The 14,448-nt window shown below is 57.7% G+C and overlaps 2 protein-coding genes across 2 annotated transcripts in view; both read right to left on the bottom strand.

The window, feature by feature from the left end:
- ZSWIM5 (zinc finger SWIM-type containing 5) overlaps positions 1-693 on the bottom strand; it is a 97,017-nt gene extending 96,324 nt beyond the window's left edge. The window contains exon 1 of the mRNA XM_065071545.1: positions 8-693. Coding sequence (XP_064927617.1) covers positions 8-674 — 667 coding nt within the window. The 5' untranslated portion in view covers positions 675-693. The remainder of the gene's footprint in view (positions 1-7) is intronic.
- Positions 694-10,850: 10,157 nt separating this feature from the next.
- On the bottom strand, positions 10,851-14,146 carry LOC102086960 (selenoprotein Pb). The gene is given in 6 exon segments (XM_065071542.1): positions 10,851-11,662; positions 11,664-11,873; positions 12,520-12,655; positions 12,789-13,001; positions 13,108-13,337; positions 14,117-14,146. Coding segments are annotated over 5 exon segments (810 nt in total). The 5' UTR covers positions 13,323-13,337; positions 14,117-14,146; the 3' UTR covers positions 10,851-11,626.
- Positions 14,147-14,448: the final 302 nt, after the last annotated feature.

Here is a 14,448-nt window from a genome sequence, read left to right as displayed (position 1 = left end):
CACTCACCGACTTGCAGCACGTTGTCCACCGCGCCGGTCTCCAGCAGGCGGATGCCGCGGCGGAAGGGCAGCCCCTCGCCCTGCGGCGCGGCGGGGGCGGCGGCGGGGGCGGCGGGCTGCGGCGGGCCGGCGGCGGGGCTCTCCTCGCCGGCTGGGGCGGGGGCAGCGGCGGCGGGTCCCCCCGCGGCGGCGCTGGCGGGGGATGCGGCGGCGGCGCGGCCGGGCTGGAAGCTGGAGTACATGCAGATCTGCCGCTCGCTGCGGGGGAAGCTCCAGTAGACGATGCGGCGCTGGACGGGCTCGGGGATGCGCTGGAAGCGGCCCTCCACCCGCTCGAAGGCCCAGCTCCCCGCCACCCGCTTGGCCGCCGCGTCCAGCAGCGACTCGGGCTGCAGCAGGCTGCCCGCCCCGCCGCCGCCGCCCGGCCCCGCGGCCGCCGTCCCCGCCGCCCCCGCCGTCCCTGCCGCCGCCGCGGGGCAGCAGCCGGGCAGAGCCGGAGGGGCCCCGCTGGCTCCCGCGCCCGGCCCCGCGCCGGCCCCCGCGGCGCCGGAACGGGGGTGAGCGGCCCCGGTGCCCCCCGCCGGGCAGGCCCGGGAGCACAAGCGCTTGGGGCCCGGGGCGCCGGCGGGCAGCGGCGGGCGGAGCAGCTCCTCTCCTTCTCCTCCCTCCGCCATGGCTGCGACCGACTGAGCCGGGCGAGGGGAGGAGAGTCGGGGAGGAGGAGAGGCGGGGGGGGGGACCGGGGGTGGAGACTGGAGGGGGTGGTCCCGCCGGCCGGGAGCCGGCCCCTGCCGGGGCGGGACGCTCCGCTGCCCCCTGCCCGTCCCCGGCGGCCGCCGGACCCCTGCTCCGACCGGCACCTGCCGGGGCGCCGGGGGCCGGCTGCGCGGGGCGGGGAGGGGGTGGCCCCGGGTCACCGACCCGCTTGCCCTCCGGGCTGTGTCTCCAGGCGGGGGTGGCGGACACGGACACGGGGGACTCTCTGTCCCCCGTGCCCGGAGGACGCGGAGGGGGAAAGCCCCGCGGCTGCCGGTCCCCACGGCGCTGGAGGGCGAGGGAGTGTCGGGACAGCCGAGTGCAAGGAGCTTGTGCTGAGTCAGAGACAGCGAAGGGACACGGCAGGGCTGGACATGGCACCGCTGCCCCGGAGACGGCCGGCGGGACCCCGGGACCTGCTGCAAGTCTGGGACCCGCGGCACCCGGCCTCAAAGCCCAGTCTAACCCACAAACCTAACACACGGTCTAACTCACAAATCACCTTCGGATTTATGCCAGGTAGCACAGCCCTCAGTGGGCATCAGGGTTTGCTTTTCCTTTTAAAGCTCTGTAGTGAAGATGCTCAGCCCACACGTCACTGCAGCATCCTTGGGAGCAGAGAGAATACCTGGTCTGTTGTCACACTTGGCCTTTGGCAGAGGAGATGAAGAAATGCAAGCAGTGCTGACTGCCAGGCAGCTCTGCTCTGCTCTTAGCTGGGGTTGCATTAAAGTGAGGTCCTTGAGCACATATTGCCTGAGTCAGCACCCCAAAATCCAGGGAGCTGACTCCTCACTGGCCTCTGCTTCAGTGAAGGGTGATGGCAGCACCCCTGGGACCAGCACAGCGTGGGGCTGATGGAGAGAGCACTGCTGCCCTGCCAGGGCTTTGCTGCCATGTCCAGCAGGACACTGTCCCAGGATTTTCCCCAGAAATATATTCCCGTTCTTTTGTCCTGCCTAATTTCAAGTGACAAACCTCTGAGGAAGAGCAGAGCTCACTGATCTCAGAATTCGGGTTTCTTACTCTGTTTTTCTCAGTGCTTTGAGAATTTAAACCCAATTCCTTCCTATCTGCAGTCCAGTCACATCTAGAGCACTACTGGTTACTCCCTTGTTGCAGAGATCTCCTATTTACTCTTACTGACAGAGCAGGAGTACATTTCCTGGAATAACAGGGTGATGCAATTAGGGAACAGGAAATAATTATGCACTTTTGCTATACCATGAGGTACCTCCAAGCCTAAGGTCTCCTTCTCAGGACCCGAAGGGAAGGAATCAGATCTCAGGCAGGTAATGAGAGCAGGCAGACCCACTGCAATGATAGATCTCCATTTTAGAGCATAAGCCACATGCTAATCAATGAAGGTCAGGAAGAGGTTTTCCTTGAAGGCTGAGGTGTTCCTTGCTGCTGCTGGTCTTGTTCAAGACAATCAGCACTAACCGGTGGCAGGACTTGGCCACCCTGTCACCGCAGCACCTACACACAGATTTGTTTGTGTTTTCCCCAGCAATCACATCCCCGTTTCTTTAACCCTGAAGGGTATTTTGCTCTCCGTAAGGGATGGTTGCAACACAGAGCACTGGCAAGCACAGCATTTTGCCCATCACCCCTGCTTGCTGCAACAGGACCTGGCGGGATGAGAAGGGCTTTGTCCAGCCCTGGCCCTCCCTGTGCACAGAGGGACCTCAAGGGTCCATCCCAACGCACCCTCCTGCCCCAAGGTAGGGCACACCTTCCTGGCAGAGACCAGTCCAGCAGCAGCTTGAGCTCTGATGATGATGGAGGCTGCAGGCTCTGGTGTTACAACAGCCCAACTGCCCAGGAGTTTCTGCTGGTACCTGTGTCTCCCTGCACCCACCAGCTCTGCTCAGACACAGCACCTCAGCTTGCCTGGTCCCTCTGTCACCGGTCTCTGCAGAGCTCACCTAGTGACAACCTTGAGTGTCCTTACTTACAATGTCCCCAGACGGTGCCAATAAAGAGGATTTTAGACTTCAGCTTGAGCAGGGATGTTATTCATTCCCAACAAGCTGACTTTTCATTGCATAAAACATATAATCCAGACTCAAATCAAAGCAAGGTCGGTGTAGTGGCTGGCCAGCCTGTCTCCGGGGGTTTAGCATGTTATTTCAAAGACAAATCAATCTATTTTTCTTCTCCCTCTTCATCTGAACATTTGTTGCTCCCTGTTTCCCCCTGTCCCTTTCATTACCGCCTTGAATTTCACAAGGGGGGAGCACTCCTCCTCCCAGAGAACACGGACAGACCTCTTCTCCCCAGGGTAGGATGTGAAATGTCAGCCTCCCGCCCAGCCCCTGATGCTGCTCATTCAGAGCCTGGAACCAGGTACATCAATAATTCACCTCACACTTTCCTGAGCCCGGCCATTTGCTGAGCTTCTACCACTGGCAGCCCTGGTTCCCCTCCTGGCTTAGAGGCTGTTTGGTTGGGATCTGTCCATGTTCAGACCCACTGACTCCAGCCATTCTGGTCTGAGCACTGGTGTTATTCACAAAGGGCTGATTATTCATGCTGGCCCCAGAAAAGCATTTTCTTTTGAGTCCTTGGCTAGAAAATTTACCGACCAAAAGGGCTGGAGCCTGCACAGCTCTACGCTGCAGATAGGCAGCAGTGTGATACAATATTGTGGGAAACTCTTTGGGGGGCAGCTCAGTCAGCAGTCCAGCTGGTGCAGGTGCTGTAGGGGAGGAAATCTGTTTGCCTCTTGCTAGAAACTAAATTCAAGAGCTCCAACAAAGAAAGAGGAAAAGGATGTTGCTGAGATGTTCTCTGCAGGTTTCCTGGCACCTGTGCTTTGTTTTGTGGCAGACAGGGTAAGTGCGGGTAGGTGCTATGTCTCAGCCCAAGGGGATGCCACCTTCTTGGCTGCTCCCACCTGCACACCTTCATGTAGCTGCTCTCCTCTCCCCAGCATGCCCAAACCCCACAGCCAGCAGAAAGACTGCCTTTCCCTGGGCATCTTCCCCTCCCTTGGATGCTCTCATGCCTCTGACATTGCTTTGACCCTGAAGTTGTGCCTCACTAACACAGGTAACGCTGGCTGAGCCTTGCAGAGATGACAGCAGAGCTTTGCAAGACCCATTGACACCGAGGAAGACCTCTGATAACAGAAGAAGATACACAAGAGCAGCAGAAGCTTTATGGCAAATTAACCAGGTGACCACCAAGCTCCTGCTCCGGCCACTCGGAGGATTTGCTGCTCCAACACAGCCAAAGCCACGTCTATCAGAGCCAAGCTCCCTGCTACAGCCACCAGCCCCAGGCACTCATTGGAAGTGTGGTGGTTTCTGCCTTTCTTGTGCTGCCGGTGCTGTCCAGAGCAGAGGCAGAAGGGAAAGGACACAGGGAGTAACGCAGCCTGCAGCTCCCCTGCCTCAGTGCACTCAGAAGCAGAGGGATCCATTGCCTGGGATATTTATTCCTGTGGATCTGACATATAGGAAGAGACAGAGAGCATTGCTTTATGAAATATCCGGCCTTGCAAGCAAGGGGAGACATACACTGGCTTGGTTGACTGTGGAGTTGAGTTCCATTTTCAGATTCTCCAGTGCATAGTAAGGTCTCCAACACTGTATAAGCTTGAGGTGGAGCTTTTTGCCATCAAGCTGTTCAAATCCCCCATGTATCCTCCACTAACTCATTAATACTGAGTTATTGTGGTGCTCCTCTTTCAGCAGGGACTCTAAGAAAGTTACTTTTCACTAGCCAGACAGTTTTTTATGAAACTTTCCCAAACTAACAGTCTCAGAGACCTCCTTCAGCTGTAACTGCAATTGCCTATGTACTCAAAAGAGAAATGCAGGGACAGAAGGTACCATCTTCCCTCTCCAAGCACAGGCTGAAATCAAAGGTCAGGTGCAGGATGGCTTTTCTCACCCCCACTTTGACATAGGAACAGCTCTGCTTGCCTGTATGTCCCTGTATCTGCTCAAGGATGTGCAAGTTTAAAGCAGTGTATGCTGCAGCTTCTCTGCCCTTTGTCTACTGCCAAGGGGAACAGCAATCCCTGAGAAAAACCTCAGGCCATGTTTGATCCAGGGTGCCTGCACCCAGCACCGTGCCATGCCGTCCCCAGGGCACCGCCCAACACAACACCTGCCATGCACCACAGGTGTGGGAGTTTGGACCTGGCAGGGCTGGGGGTCCTGGAGACCCCGGCAGGAGGTTGGGGGTGTGGGTGGGGGGAGCCGGCAGCCCCGCTGTGGGAATGGGGTCTGTGGGAAGTTGGGAAGCTCCTTCATACGGCTGGAGAGGGGACACCCAGCAGCAGAGGGGCAGGAGGAACAAGGAGTTGGTGCGGGGCAGCAGCAAGTAATGGATTAAAATGGAGCGAGGCTCTTGGGTACCAGGTGTCAGGATGGCATCGGGCAGACCCAGACTCCCCATCGCACCCAACTAGAGAGTTACAGATGTCAGGAGCTGCTGTTCCCTCTCTCCCACACACCGTCACATCTCTGGCTTGCCAGGGCTGCCTTCCCACAGCCTCCGTAAGATTAGCAAAGTGCTGAGCCTCTGCCTTGCCGCAGGGATTTCTGCACCCTTCCAGCAAACGCATTTGCTGTGCAGGCCAGCAATTAAGCATGAAGCAGCTACGGAGAGAAGACTTTTGGCTTCCAGGAGAAACAGTTGTCTCTTCCCTCCCCAGTGCAGACTCTAAAAGCACAGAGTGCTCCAGAAAGTTGCTCAGCTCCACGCCACAGAGCAGCATCCATCCTGGCCAGCCTGGCTGCCACGGTGCTGAGCTCAGCAGAATGATTGCCCCCTCTCAGCCACTGAACCTCCCTCCTCTTAATTAGAGATGCTAAAATAACTGGGGAATCATTTTGCAGGCTACAAGAGCATGAATAAATGATGGGAAAGTGAGGCATAAACAACACATGCCCGTTAGCCTTTTGCATCAGGTCTGCCCCCACTTTGGAGAAGCAAGCGGGTTGCAGGTCCAGGTGGTTGGGAAGCTGGAGTCAGGGCAGGGCTGGGACTCGTCCCTCATCCCTCTGTCACCCAGCACCCCGGTCCTTTTCCATGGGCAGAGAACCAACGATGGGTTACACAATGACCCCTTTGCGTCCTTCCAGCCTTATACCCTATGCATTTAACACACTTAGCAAATGGTAATTAAAATGCAGGTAAGTCTGGGTGAGGAATGGTCTTCTAGGGAAGGAGGGAGAAATTAAACCAGTGGGAAACAACACACTGAGCCAACTTCACGTTTTCAGGGAAAAAAAAGAAAAAGATCCGTAGTGGGGAGAAGACAACATACAGATTCTGCAAGCTAAGAAACAACAAAGAAGAGGCTGAAAGTGGGACAAATCCAGACTCAACAAGGAGCTACAAAATCTTAGTGATGGAGCATAATTAATGCTGGAACAAGAGAGCGGTGGAGCTCACGAAACCTGGAAACCGGCTCCCAGGGGGTGGGCAGCCCTGCCTGTCCCCACCACTGGCAATGGGTGCAAAAGGCACAGCTGATTGGCTGGGAGATTACAATGCCACATGGCTGATTGGCTGGGAGGTTACAATGCCACTTGGCTGATTGGCTGGGAGGTTACAATGCCACATGGCTGATTGGCTGGGAGATTACAATGCCACATGGCTGATTGGCTGGGAGATTACAATGCTGCTCAGCTGATTGGCTGGGAAACTACAGTGCCACAGGGCTGACTGGCTGGTTGGCCACATCGTTGGATGCTAATTGGCTGTGTGGCTTTATTACTGCGTGCTGATTGATTGGGTGTCTAGGGGAAAAAGAGAGAAAACAAGTAATGATAAACGTATAGTATTTCTCCTCATGCCTGGTGCTGCTGGTCTTTACAGCCACCCTCACCGTTGTGCCAGCCCCACCGAGCAGCGGTCCCTCAGATGCCACGGAGACCGTCACTGTCATCACTGCCACGTCCCGGGCCAGGCCACACTCAGCAGCAGGTGTCTGGAGCTGGAGTTCAGAACATGGAGCATCTGGTCTGGGTCATTCCTCAGCACCCGTTTCAATTCCAAAGCCATTTCCACAGGCACATCTGTGGTGGGGAGGGGAAAAAAACCTACAAGGCTCCAGCCTAGGACCTCTTCCATAGTAAAACCCAATAAACATCATTAACTCAGCTTGTCTTTTATGGCCTTAACAGGGCTCTTACAGGAGGAAGCTGCCCACCCGAGCTCAGGATCAGTGCCTTTTCAGTAGGTGTTAACAGTGCTCTCTCAAAGGCTGCTCCATGTGTTTGTCGTCTTCCTTCAGCTGCCTCACCAGGTCAGGAATAACCCCCATGACGGATGCTCACATACCTCAGCTCTCAGCAGCATGGAGATCCCATGTGGGGACCCACTTGTGAGGTCGGACCCCAGTGCTGCCCCCGGCATGGGTCAGTTGAGGTGCAGTAGGACGAGGGGAAGGTTGCCCCACACTGACCTTCCCTTTAACAGCCCGCTCACCCCAGGTCTCCTCCACAACAGAGTGTCCTCACACGTCATTCCATGCGTAGGAGCCAGTAGCAGCTTTGGTAGAGGCACCAGCAGTCGTGGCACAAGCCTGTTCTTCTTGAAGGCACCCAATGCAAGAGCAGGACATGGTGGCTCGGCGCTGTGAAGTGCTGTGATGCCTTGGGCGTCTGCTCCATGCTGCAATTCCACCTGTGTTGGGCTGGTGAGATGTGTCTCTCCTGGGGTGCTGATTGGGCTTTGCCTGTTCACACTGGGTTCCTTTCAACCCCCAGATCAAAACTGTAAATAGTAGAAGCAAACCGTTCCCTCTGTGCCATCATCTGTTGATGGTGAGCAAAGGCAGGGGCTGGAAACAAGCAGCACAGAGAAATGGCCATTTTGTTCTTGTGTGGCAATGGCTGGACCATGCTGGGTGGACAGAGAGAGGAGGTGAAGCCAAGCACAGCTGTGCCACAGTGGCACTGAGAGCACCTGTGCTGGGGTGAGAGCCTTGATGTCTCATGGGGCTGGACCTCTGGATCTGCCTCCCCCTCTGGACCCACCAGGAAGGAGGGAAGGAGCTGCGATGGGTCTGCTGCAGGGCAGCAAATGGCTGGGAGAGACTTGGAGGCCTTTGGAGGGAGAAGTTATGGAGGAAACAACAGGAGAGGCGAATATGTTGAGTGTACCTTCACCCAAAAGCCAGAGAGGTGCCTCCACCCTCTGCCCCTGGGGACTGCTTTGGGTGACTCTGCTCTCCTCCTGCCAGCAGACCAAAGACAGGGAATGCTGAGCAATGGGTCTTTGAAAACCCAGGGACTGGGGTCTGTCCTGCTGGTGGCCTCGTGCCCAGTCAGGGCTGGTGATGGAGATGGGGATGAATGAGGCCAATATCTAACGCGTCTCCACAGCCCCATCTTCACCAGCCTCCAGCACTGGTGGCCATGCACTGGTACACGAGTCACTGGGGCTGGCTCATTTCTGTGGCTGTTTCTCTGCTCTGTCCCATCTTCTTGAGCAATGGTACAACAAGGTGAATCTGGACCTACTCACCAGGGACATCAGCAAGTTGGCCAAAACTGGGGACAAGCTCTGCAGCCCTCGTTCCCCAGCTCCTAACACATGATGGAGACACGTGAGTCCTGTCCCCAGGCAGCAGCATTCATCCTCATTCCATAGGAGCAAGAGGGGCCCGGCTGGGCTGGACTCAGGGGTCAGAAATGCAGCCGCCTGCTTGTATTTTGCCTAACAACAGTGATCTCTCTGTATATTTTCATTCTGTTTTCCTAGGCTCAGCTGCCTCCTCAATGAAATGTTTCCAAAGCAGGCTGGCTTGGCGGCACGCCAGCCCTGGCTGCCAGATGAATGGGCGGAGGAGGAGGGACCCATTCCTCTTCTTGACACAGCATCGCTGCACAAGAGGCCTCTGTTGACATTAGGACTGGCTGTTCCCCCTCTCCTGAAAGGTTCTGCTGGCCCCTGGCCGGAGCAGCACACAGGGCCAAGGCAGCAGGCTGCGTGTGATGTGGGACGAGGGTCTGTCCTCCTCTGGGGTGGTGGCACAGTCACAGACACCAGGGTACCACGATGCAGCACTGCCAGGACCCGATGTCAGCCCCAGTTTCTTGCCTTGGACCCTCCCCTGCTGACCACCCCCCCAACAGCTGAGCATTCCTTGGGGCTCTCTGACTCCCCACATCACTCCCTGCAACATCCGCAATGTAAAGAGCCTGTTACCTCCCCCAAAACACCTCTCTTCCACACCACGCAGAGCAAAGCTCTCCCTCAGCACCTCTGGAGTGCAGACACCCACATGGGTTTTGAAGACCACCAGGTCTCCAGCACCTTTCAGGGGTAAGGAATGCCATGGAGACCCCAAACACAGCACCCCCAAGCCCTTCAGGCCTTTGAACAGCTATACATGGAGCAGCATGAGCTTGATCCTGAACCCTGGCCGTTACTCAGACATGCAGGATTACACCCAAACGGTGTCACAGCTCTTTCACATGCCTCTGTTTCTCTGCCCGAAGCAAAATCCAAACCCGAGCCTTTAGGGCTGGAAATTCATCTGCTGGGAGGCAGTGGTGCAGCACAGGGCCACGGGGCTACCCACCCAGCACCAGACCTGATCCCTCTACCTGCCATTGCTAATCCTAGGTCTGGTTGTCAGCAAGGGAATGCACATCAGTGTATGCCCCACTCATCGCAATGTCACCTACTTGCCAGGGACAGCTTTAGAAGCTGTGCAAGGAAAGGTTGTAGAATTTAATGAAAGGGCTGAGGAAGCACCAGAAGGCAAAAGAAAGTGATAAAAGTCATCGGCATCCCTCTAGTCTGCACCTCTCACCCCTGGCATCTGCTGGTGGCCAGCTGCTGCAAGCTGAGGACCAGAGGCTGGGTCAGAGCAGCACCCAGCAGCACGCCTCAGGGACACAAACTGGTCCCAGCAGCCATGGTGGGGACAGGGCTCTGCCTGGATCTGGTGGAAAAGAGGCCAACCGCACATCGATAAGATGAATTAGTTGTCTCAGCAGCACCAGCAAAATGAGCGAGAGGAGTGGAGCCCGTGAGGCCCGGCCTGCTTTGTTTCAATTACAGCAGCTGCCAGAAGAAAAAGATAACCTCAATATTGATGGCAGGAGCAGCAGACAGAGGTGCCCTTGTGGGCTGCTGGGAGCAGGTAGAGGAGGAAGGGGGAGAAGAAGGAGGGAGGAAGCAAGAGACATGGAGTAGGGGGAGGAGGGTCTCAACCAGCACACTGTGGGAGAGCCTGGCTGGGTCCCCTGGGCTGGTAAGAAAAACCCACCTGATCTCATTGCCCTTATCCTCATGAGCAACAGCTGTTCTTCATCCTTGCTCTTACCCCACTTGCTAGCCACAGCATCATCCCACAGAGACAGGGAGGAGGAGTTGATCTTCCCAGGACTTGGGGCACAAATTCAGCTCAGAGCATCATCAGCAGGACATGTACCACAGCATGGCATCACATAACACTGAGCAGAAAAACCACCTCTTGCTCCCCACTCAGGCTGTAGGGCCCAGACAGAAGATGGAGAATTCAGGGCAGGTGTGGGATGATGGATGGAGCTGGAGTGAAGTGCTACACGGCTGAGACAGGCATGGGGGTGACCCGGGGTGCAGACAGGCATGACTGCCTGCCAGGGATGCAGAACCCAGCTGCCTGAGGGCTGGGTGGCCCCAACACTGCATGCAATGGAGACCAGGCTGGGCAATGAGGACAAGATGCCCGAGATGATCTTGAACTGCATGTGGGAACTTCAGCCCCACAACAGCAGCTCAGGGAAGGCAACCCAACATTACACCTACAACGTGGAGATCAGGGTGCTGAGCCAAACTTCCTCCTGGCAGCACAGGGTTGATGTCCTGCACTGGGAGGGGACTAAGTCCTGGGTTCACATCTGGCAGGAGGTAACCAGAAGGTATGAAGACATAAGGGTCTCTTTGGTCTTCAACCCATTCACCTGCAAGATCTCTGCGCCAGGGAATGCAAATCACCACCGGCACTTGCTTTGTGAGGTCCACAGGCAGCCCCAAGTGCCTCCCTGTGTCCAGAGAAAAGTCCAGGGCCAGCCCAGTGCTGAGCGAGCCCCCCATTCCCTCTCGGGAAGAGGCACCAGAGACCAGGCTGAGCAGGGTTAGCTTCACAGAGGTTTTATTCGTACTCCAGACCTCCGCATCACCCTCCCATCTTGCTTCTCCCCCAGGAGAAAGCCCAGGATCCTCACCCCTGTCCTCCTAGGGCTGTGAGCCTTGGATACAGCCTCCAGGTCTCCAAAAGGGGACAAGGACACCATCTTGCGGCCACCCATCAGCACTGCACATACCCGTGTGCAAGGCCTGCAGGGTCCCCAGGGTGTGACAACTGTGGGGTACAGGGTTTGGACCATGGGCTGCTGCGACCTCCTACCACTGCAAATGCCCCCATCCCCTGGGATCACGTCCTATGGGGCACACGCTGTTCCTCCCCTCGGTCCCCTGCCAGGACACCCAGGGGTGCCAGGACACCCAGGGGTCCCAGGACGGGCAGAGCATGCTGGCAGTGCTGCTCCTGTCCCAGTTCTGGCCCCTCCACCCCTGCGCTGCCACTCCGTGCAGTGTCAGCCAGCAGTGACCGGGGACCTCCCGGTTTGCACAGCGGGCTTCATTGAGCGTGGAAAGGCAGGAGGCAGCAGCGGAAGGGTCAGAATCGAGCCCTGGGGCTGAAAAGGCAGCACCTTGGCGGGGTCTGAGAGGGATTTTCTTCCCTGGTCACAGCGTGGGAGTATGACCTGCACGGATGATGCTGGAGGGGGTAGTTATGCCAACGCTGCTCGTGACCAGCAGCCCAAAGCAAGTCCTTTTGTGCCTCTGGGAAGTGAGTTGGCATGATCTGCACACTACGGGATTCTTCTGCAAGGCTGTCCAGCCTGGCTTAGTGCTCATTTCCCTCCTTCTGTTTCTGCCCCTTGGTGATGTGGCTGGCTGCGGTCCCCGTGGTGGCGACGAGCATGGGCAGCAGGTTCATGGTCCCCACTCGGCTCTCTGGCTCTCTCGCTGCCAACCTTGTGGTGGTGGTGAGGATGGAGGGGGTTGTGCTGGTGGATGGGGGTCTCTGACTCCTTCCCCCCTTGTTCAGGAAGTGGGCTCAGGGTTACAGGGACCTCCATGGTAGCATTAGCCTGGGGAAAGCAACACAAGGGCTGGTGCAGTATGTGAACATACAGAGCCCCACAGCAAGCCTGTGAGCACACCCCTGAGCTGGGATGAAAGAAGAAAAGCATCCATCTACAGAAAGCTGTGTGGGTCAGAGCAAAGGCTCTCCAGCCCTAACGCAGGGAGGACAGGAGAGGCTGGAGCACATAGAGCACAAGCCTCTGTACATACATCTCTTGGCTCAAGCTGTCTGCGGTCCAGGGAGCAACTTCGCATTTAGTATTTTGGATTTAATTTTATGGATTTAATATTATGGATTTTTCTCTTAGGGCGTGACTAATCGCCTACTGAGTCCAGAGCTTTGTCCTTGTCTTTGCTGTGAGCTTGCCACCTCTGGGTTCATTGCCTGCCCCTTTCCTATATCAGAACAGCCAGCAACTCTAGTTAGCTTACCCAGACCTGGGCTCTGACCCCTTTAGTCCCCTCCTTCTCAACCTGAAAGCTCTAACCTATTTAACTGCTCTTCTTCCAAACCTTTCACCACCTTTCCTCTCAGCTGTGGCTGTCAGCCCAGAGCTCATCCCCAATGTGAAGATAAGGTTGTTTTTTCCCTGATGTGCAATGCCAGAGAAGACAAGGGACCCGGCTCTGGAGGGCATCCCTGCTCCTTACCTCCTGGGTGGTGTTGGGGTAGAGGGAGCAGTTGCCACAGAAGTCCTTGCTGTGGGTGAAGCGGATGGCCGACTCTACGTAGGGGAAGTGGAGGAAGCTGTAGGGCAGCTGGATGTGGAAAGCCAGGCGGCCACACCTGCGGGGAGAAGCCATGTCCCAGCTCGAGGCAGGTCTGGGGTCACCCAGCCCAGCCATGGGGGGCTTTGGGAAGCCCACCAGACACTCCATAACCCCACAGAAAAGCCTCAGCTGAGATGCAGGATGCTCACCGGTCATAGACAAGGAAGTCGTCCTGGTAACCCCCCAGGACCTGCCAGACGTCGGGTTCCTCTGGCTCCGGCTGGAAGACGGGGACCCCCGGGGGGGCCTGGCGCTCCAGCTCCCCGAACATGATACGGGAGAGTGGCGCCTTCTCATTAACAATCATGTAGTGGACATCGGCCATGCCCTGCCGGGCCAGCCTCTCCCGCAGGCCCCCGAGGCTGTGGGGAAGGAGGTGCTGGGAGGGGGCTGCCCAGGTCGGGGGGACCGTCATGCTGACCCCCAGCATGGCAGGGCTGGAGCTGGGGCAGGGGGAGCAGGGCTCACCTGCGGGCCTGCTGCAGGCAGAAGTGTCAGCTGGCCTTCAGCAGGGCCACCACCGTCACCTGCCCCACCGCCCCCACCATGGGGCTCGAGCCGTTGACGCTCCAGACTGGCGCCTCTCGGCAGAGCCGGCTGCTGTTGGCCACCCCCTCGGAGGCCGATGCCAGCCCCAGCCCCAGCCCCAGCCAGGCGGCCAGGGCCAGCACCCCCAGCCCCATCCTGGACACCCGGCCCTGGCAGGAGGAAACGTGGCATTAGTCTCCACTCTACCCCAGAGCTCAACCAAACAAGAACCTCCTCACCCCGCTGCAACCCCAAATCGCTCCCCCACACCCCCTTCTGGGGCAGTTTCATGCTGGTCCCAGCTGGTGGGCAGTTTCATGCTGGTCCCAGCAGAGCACTGGGAGCTGTGCCAGGCGGGGTGAGGAAAGGGGGATGAGGTGGGAGGATGAGATGCACCCTCGACACTGGCTTTTGCCGGCACCTGCTGCCACTGCCAGGTGCCCCAGTCTCCCCCAGCGGCAAGGCACCCACTCATGCCTTGTGGGGGAAGGTCCCACTCCCCCTATGGGAATTATCCACCTCCCCAACCCCAAAAGCCAGACCTAGCCATGGTCTGGGGTCTGTCTTTGCCCCATGTGTGGGCAGGGATGCAACCCCCACCATCCTGGCCGAGGGCAGGGAGTCAGTGGGACAAGGATGGTTTCACCTTCAAGTCACCTTGAGAGTCCTTAATGCCCACAAAGCATTTGAGGGGTACACAGAGCCTTTAACCCCCCCTGCCCCTAATATCTGCCAGAGGCCCCTTCTCCCACAGCCCCCTAACCCTGCCCACCCCAAGATACATTCTGTCCCTCCAGGATGCAGCACATTCAATGGGCAGGGGCAGGACACCGGGGATGATCCCGGGAGGGAGCAGGGAGCTGCAGAGTCTGGTCAGGATGGATGTACCCCTAAACCCCCAGCCCGCTCCCCCGCGAGAATGAGCCCTCAATACCGCACTTCTCCTCACTGCTGTCCTCCGGCCAGACCTTGCTCCCAGCCCCAGCAGCTCTTGGCAATGCCCCGCTGGCCCTGGTCTCCCTTTTATCTCCTGTCCACTCTCTCCGCCCCAGGGGGAGGAGAAGAACCCAGCTGGAGCAGCGGGGATTCCTCCCCAGCCACCACCGCCTGCCTTGGGGACAGCAACAAGGCAGGCACTGTCTTCCTTGGTGCCATGCAGCTTCAGGGTCCTGCTGCCGCAGCCCAGACCAAGCCGTGCTGGGGCAAAGCTGTGCCTGGTGCTGGGCTGGCACAGGGGGTGCCAGGCGGTGCCACGGGGGAAAGACGGGCATGACTGCTCAA

This window comes from Columba livia, chromosome 8, assembly GCF_036013475.1.
Source record: "Columba livia isolate bColLiv1 breed racing homer chromosome 8, bColLiv1.pat.W.v2, whole genome shotgun sequence".
NCBI lineage: Eukaryota > Metazoa > Chordata > Aves > Columbiformes > Columbidae > Columba > Columba livia.
The sequence above is the reverse complement of the archived record's forward strand: the minus strand, read 5'-3'. Positions and strand labels throughout refer to the sequence as shown.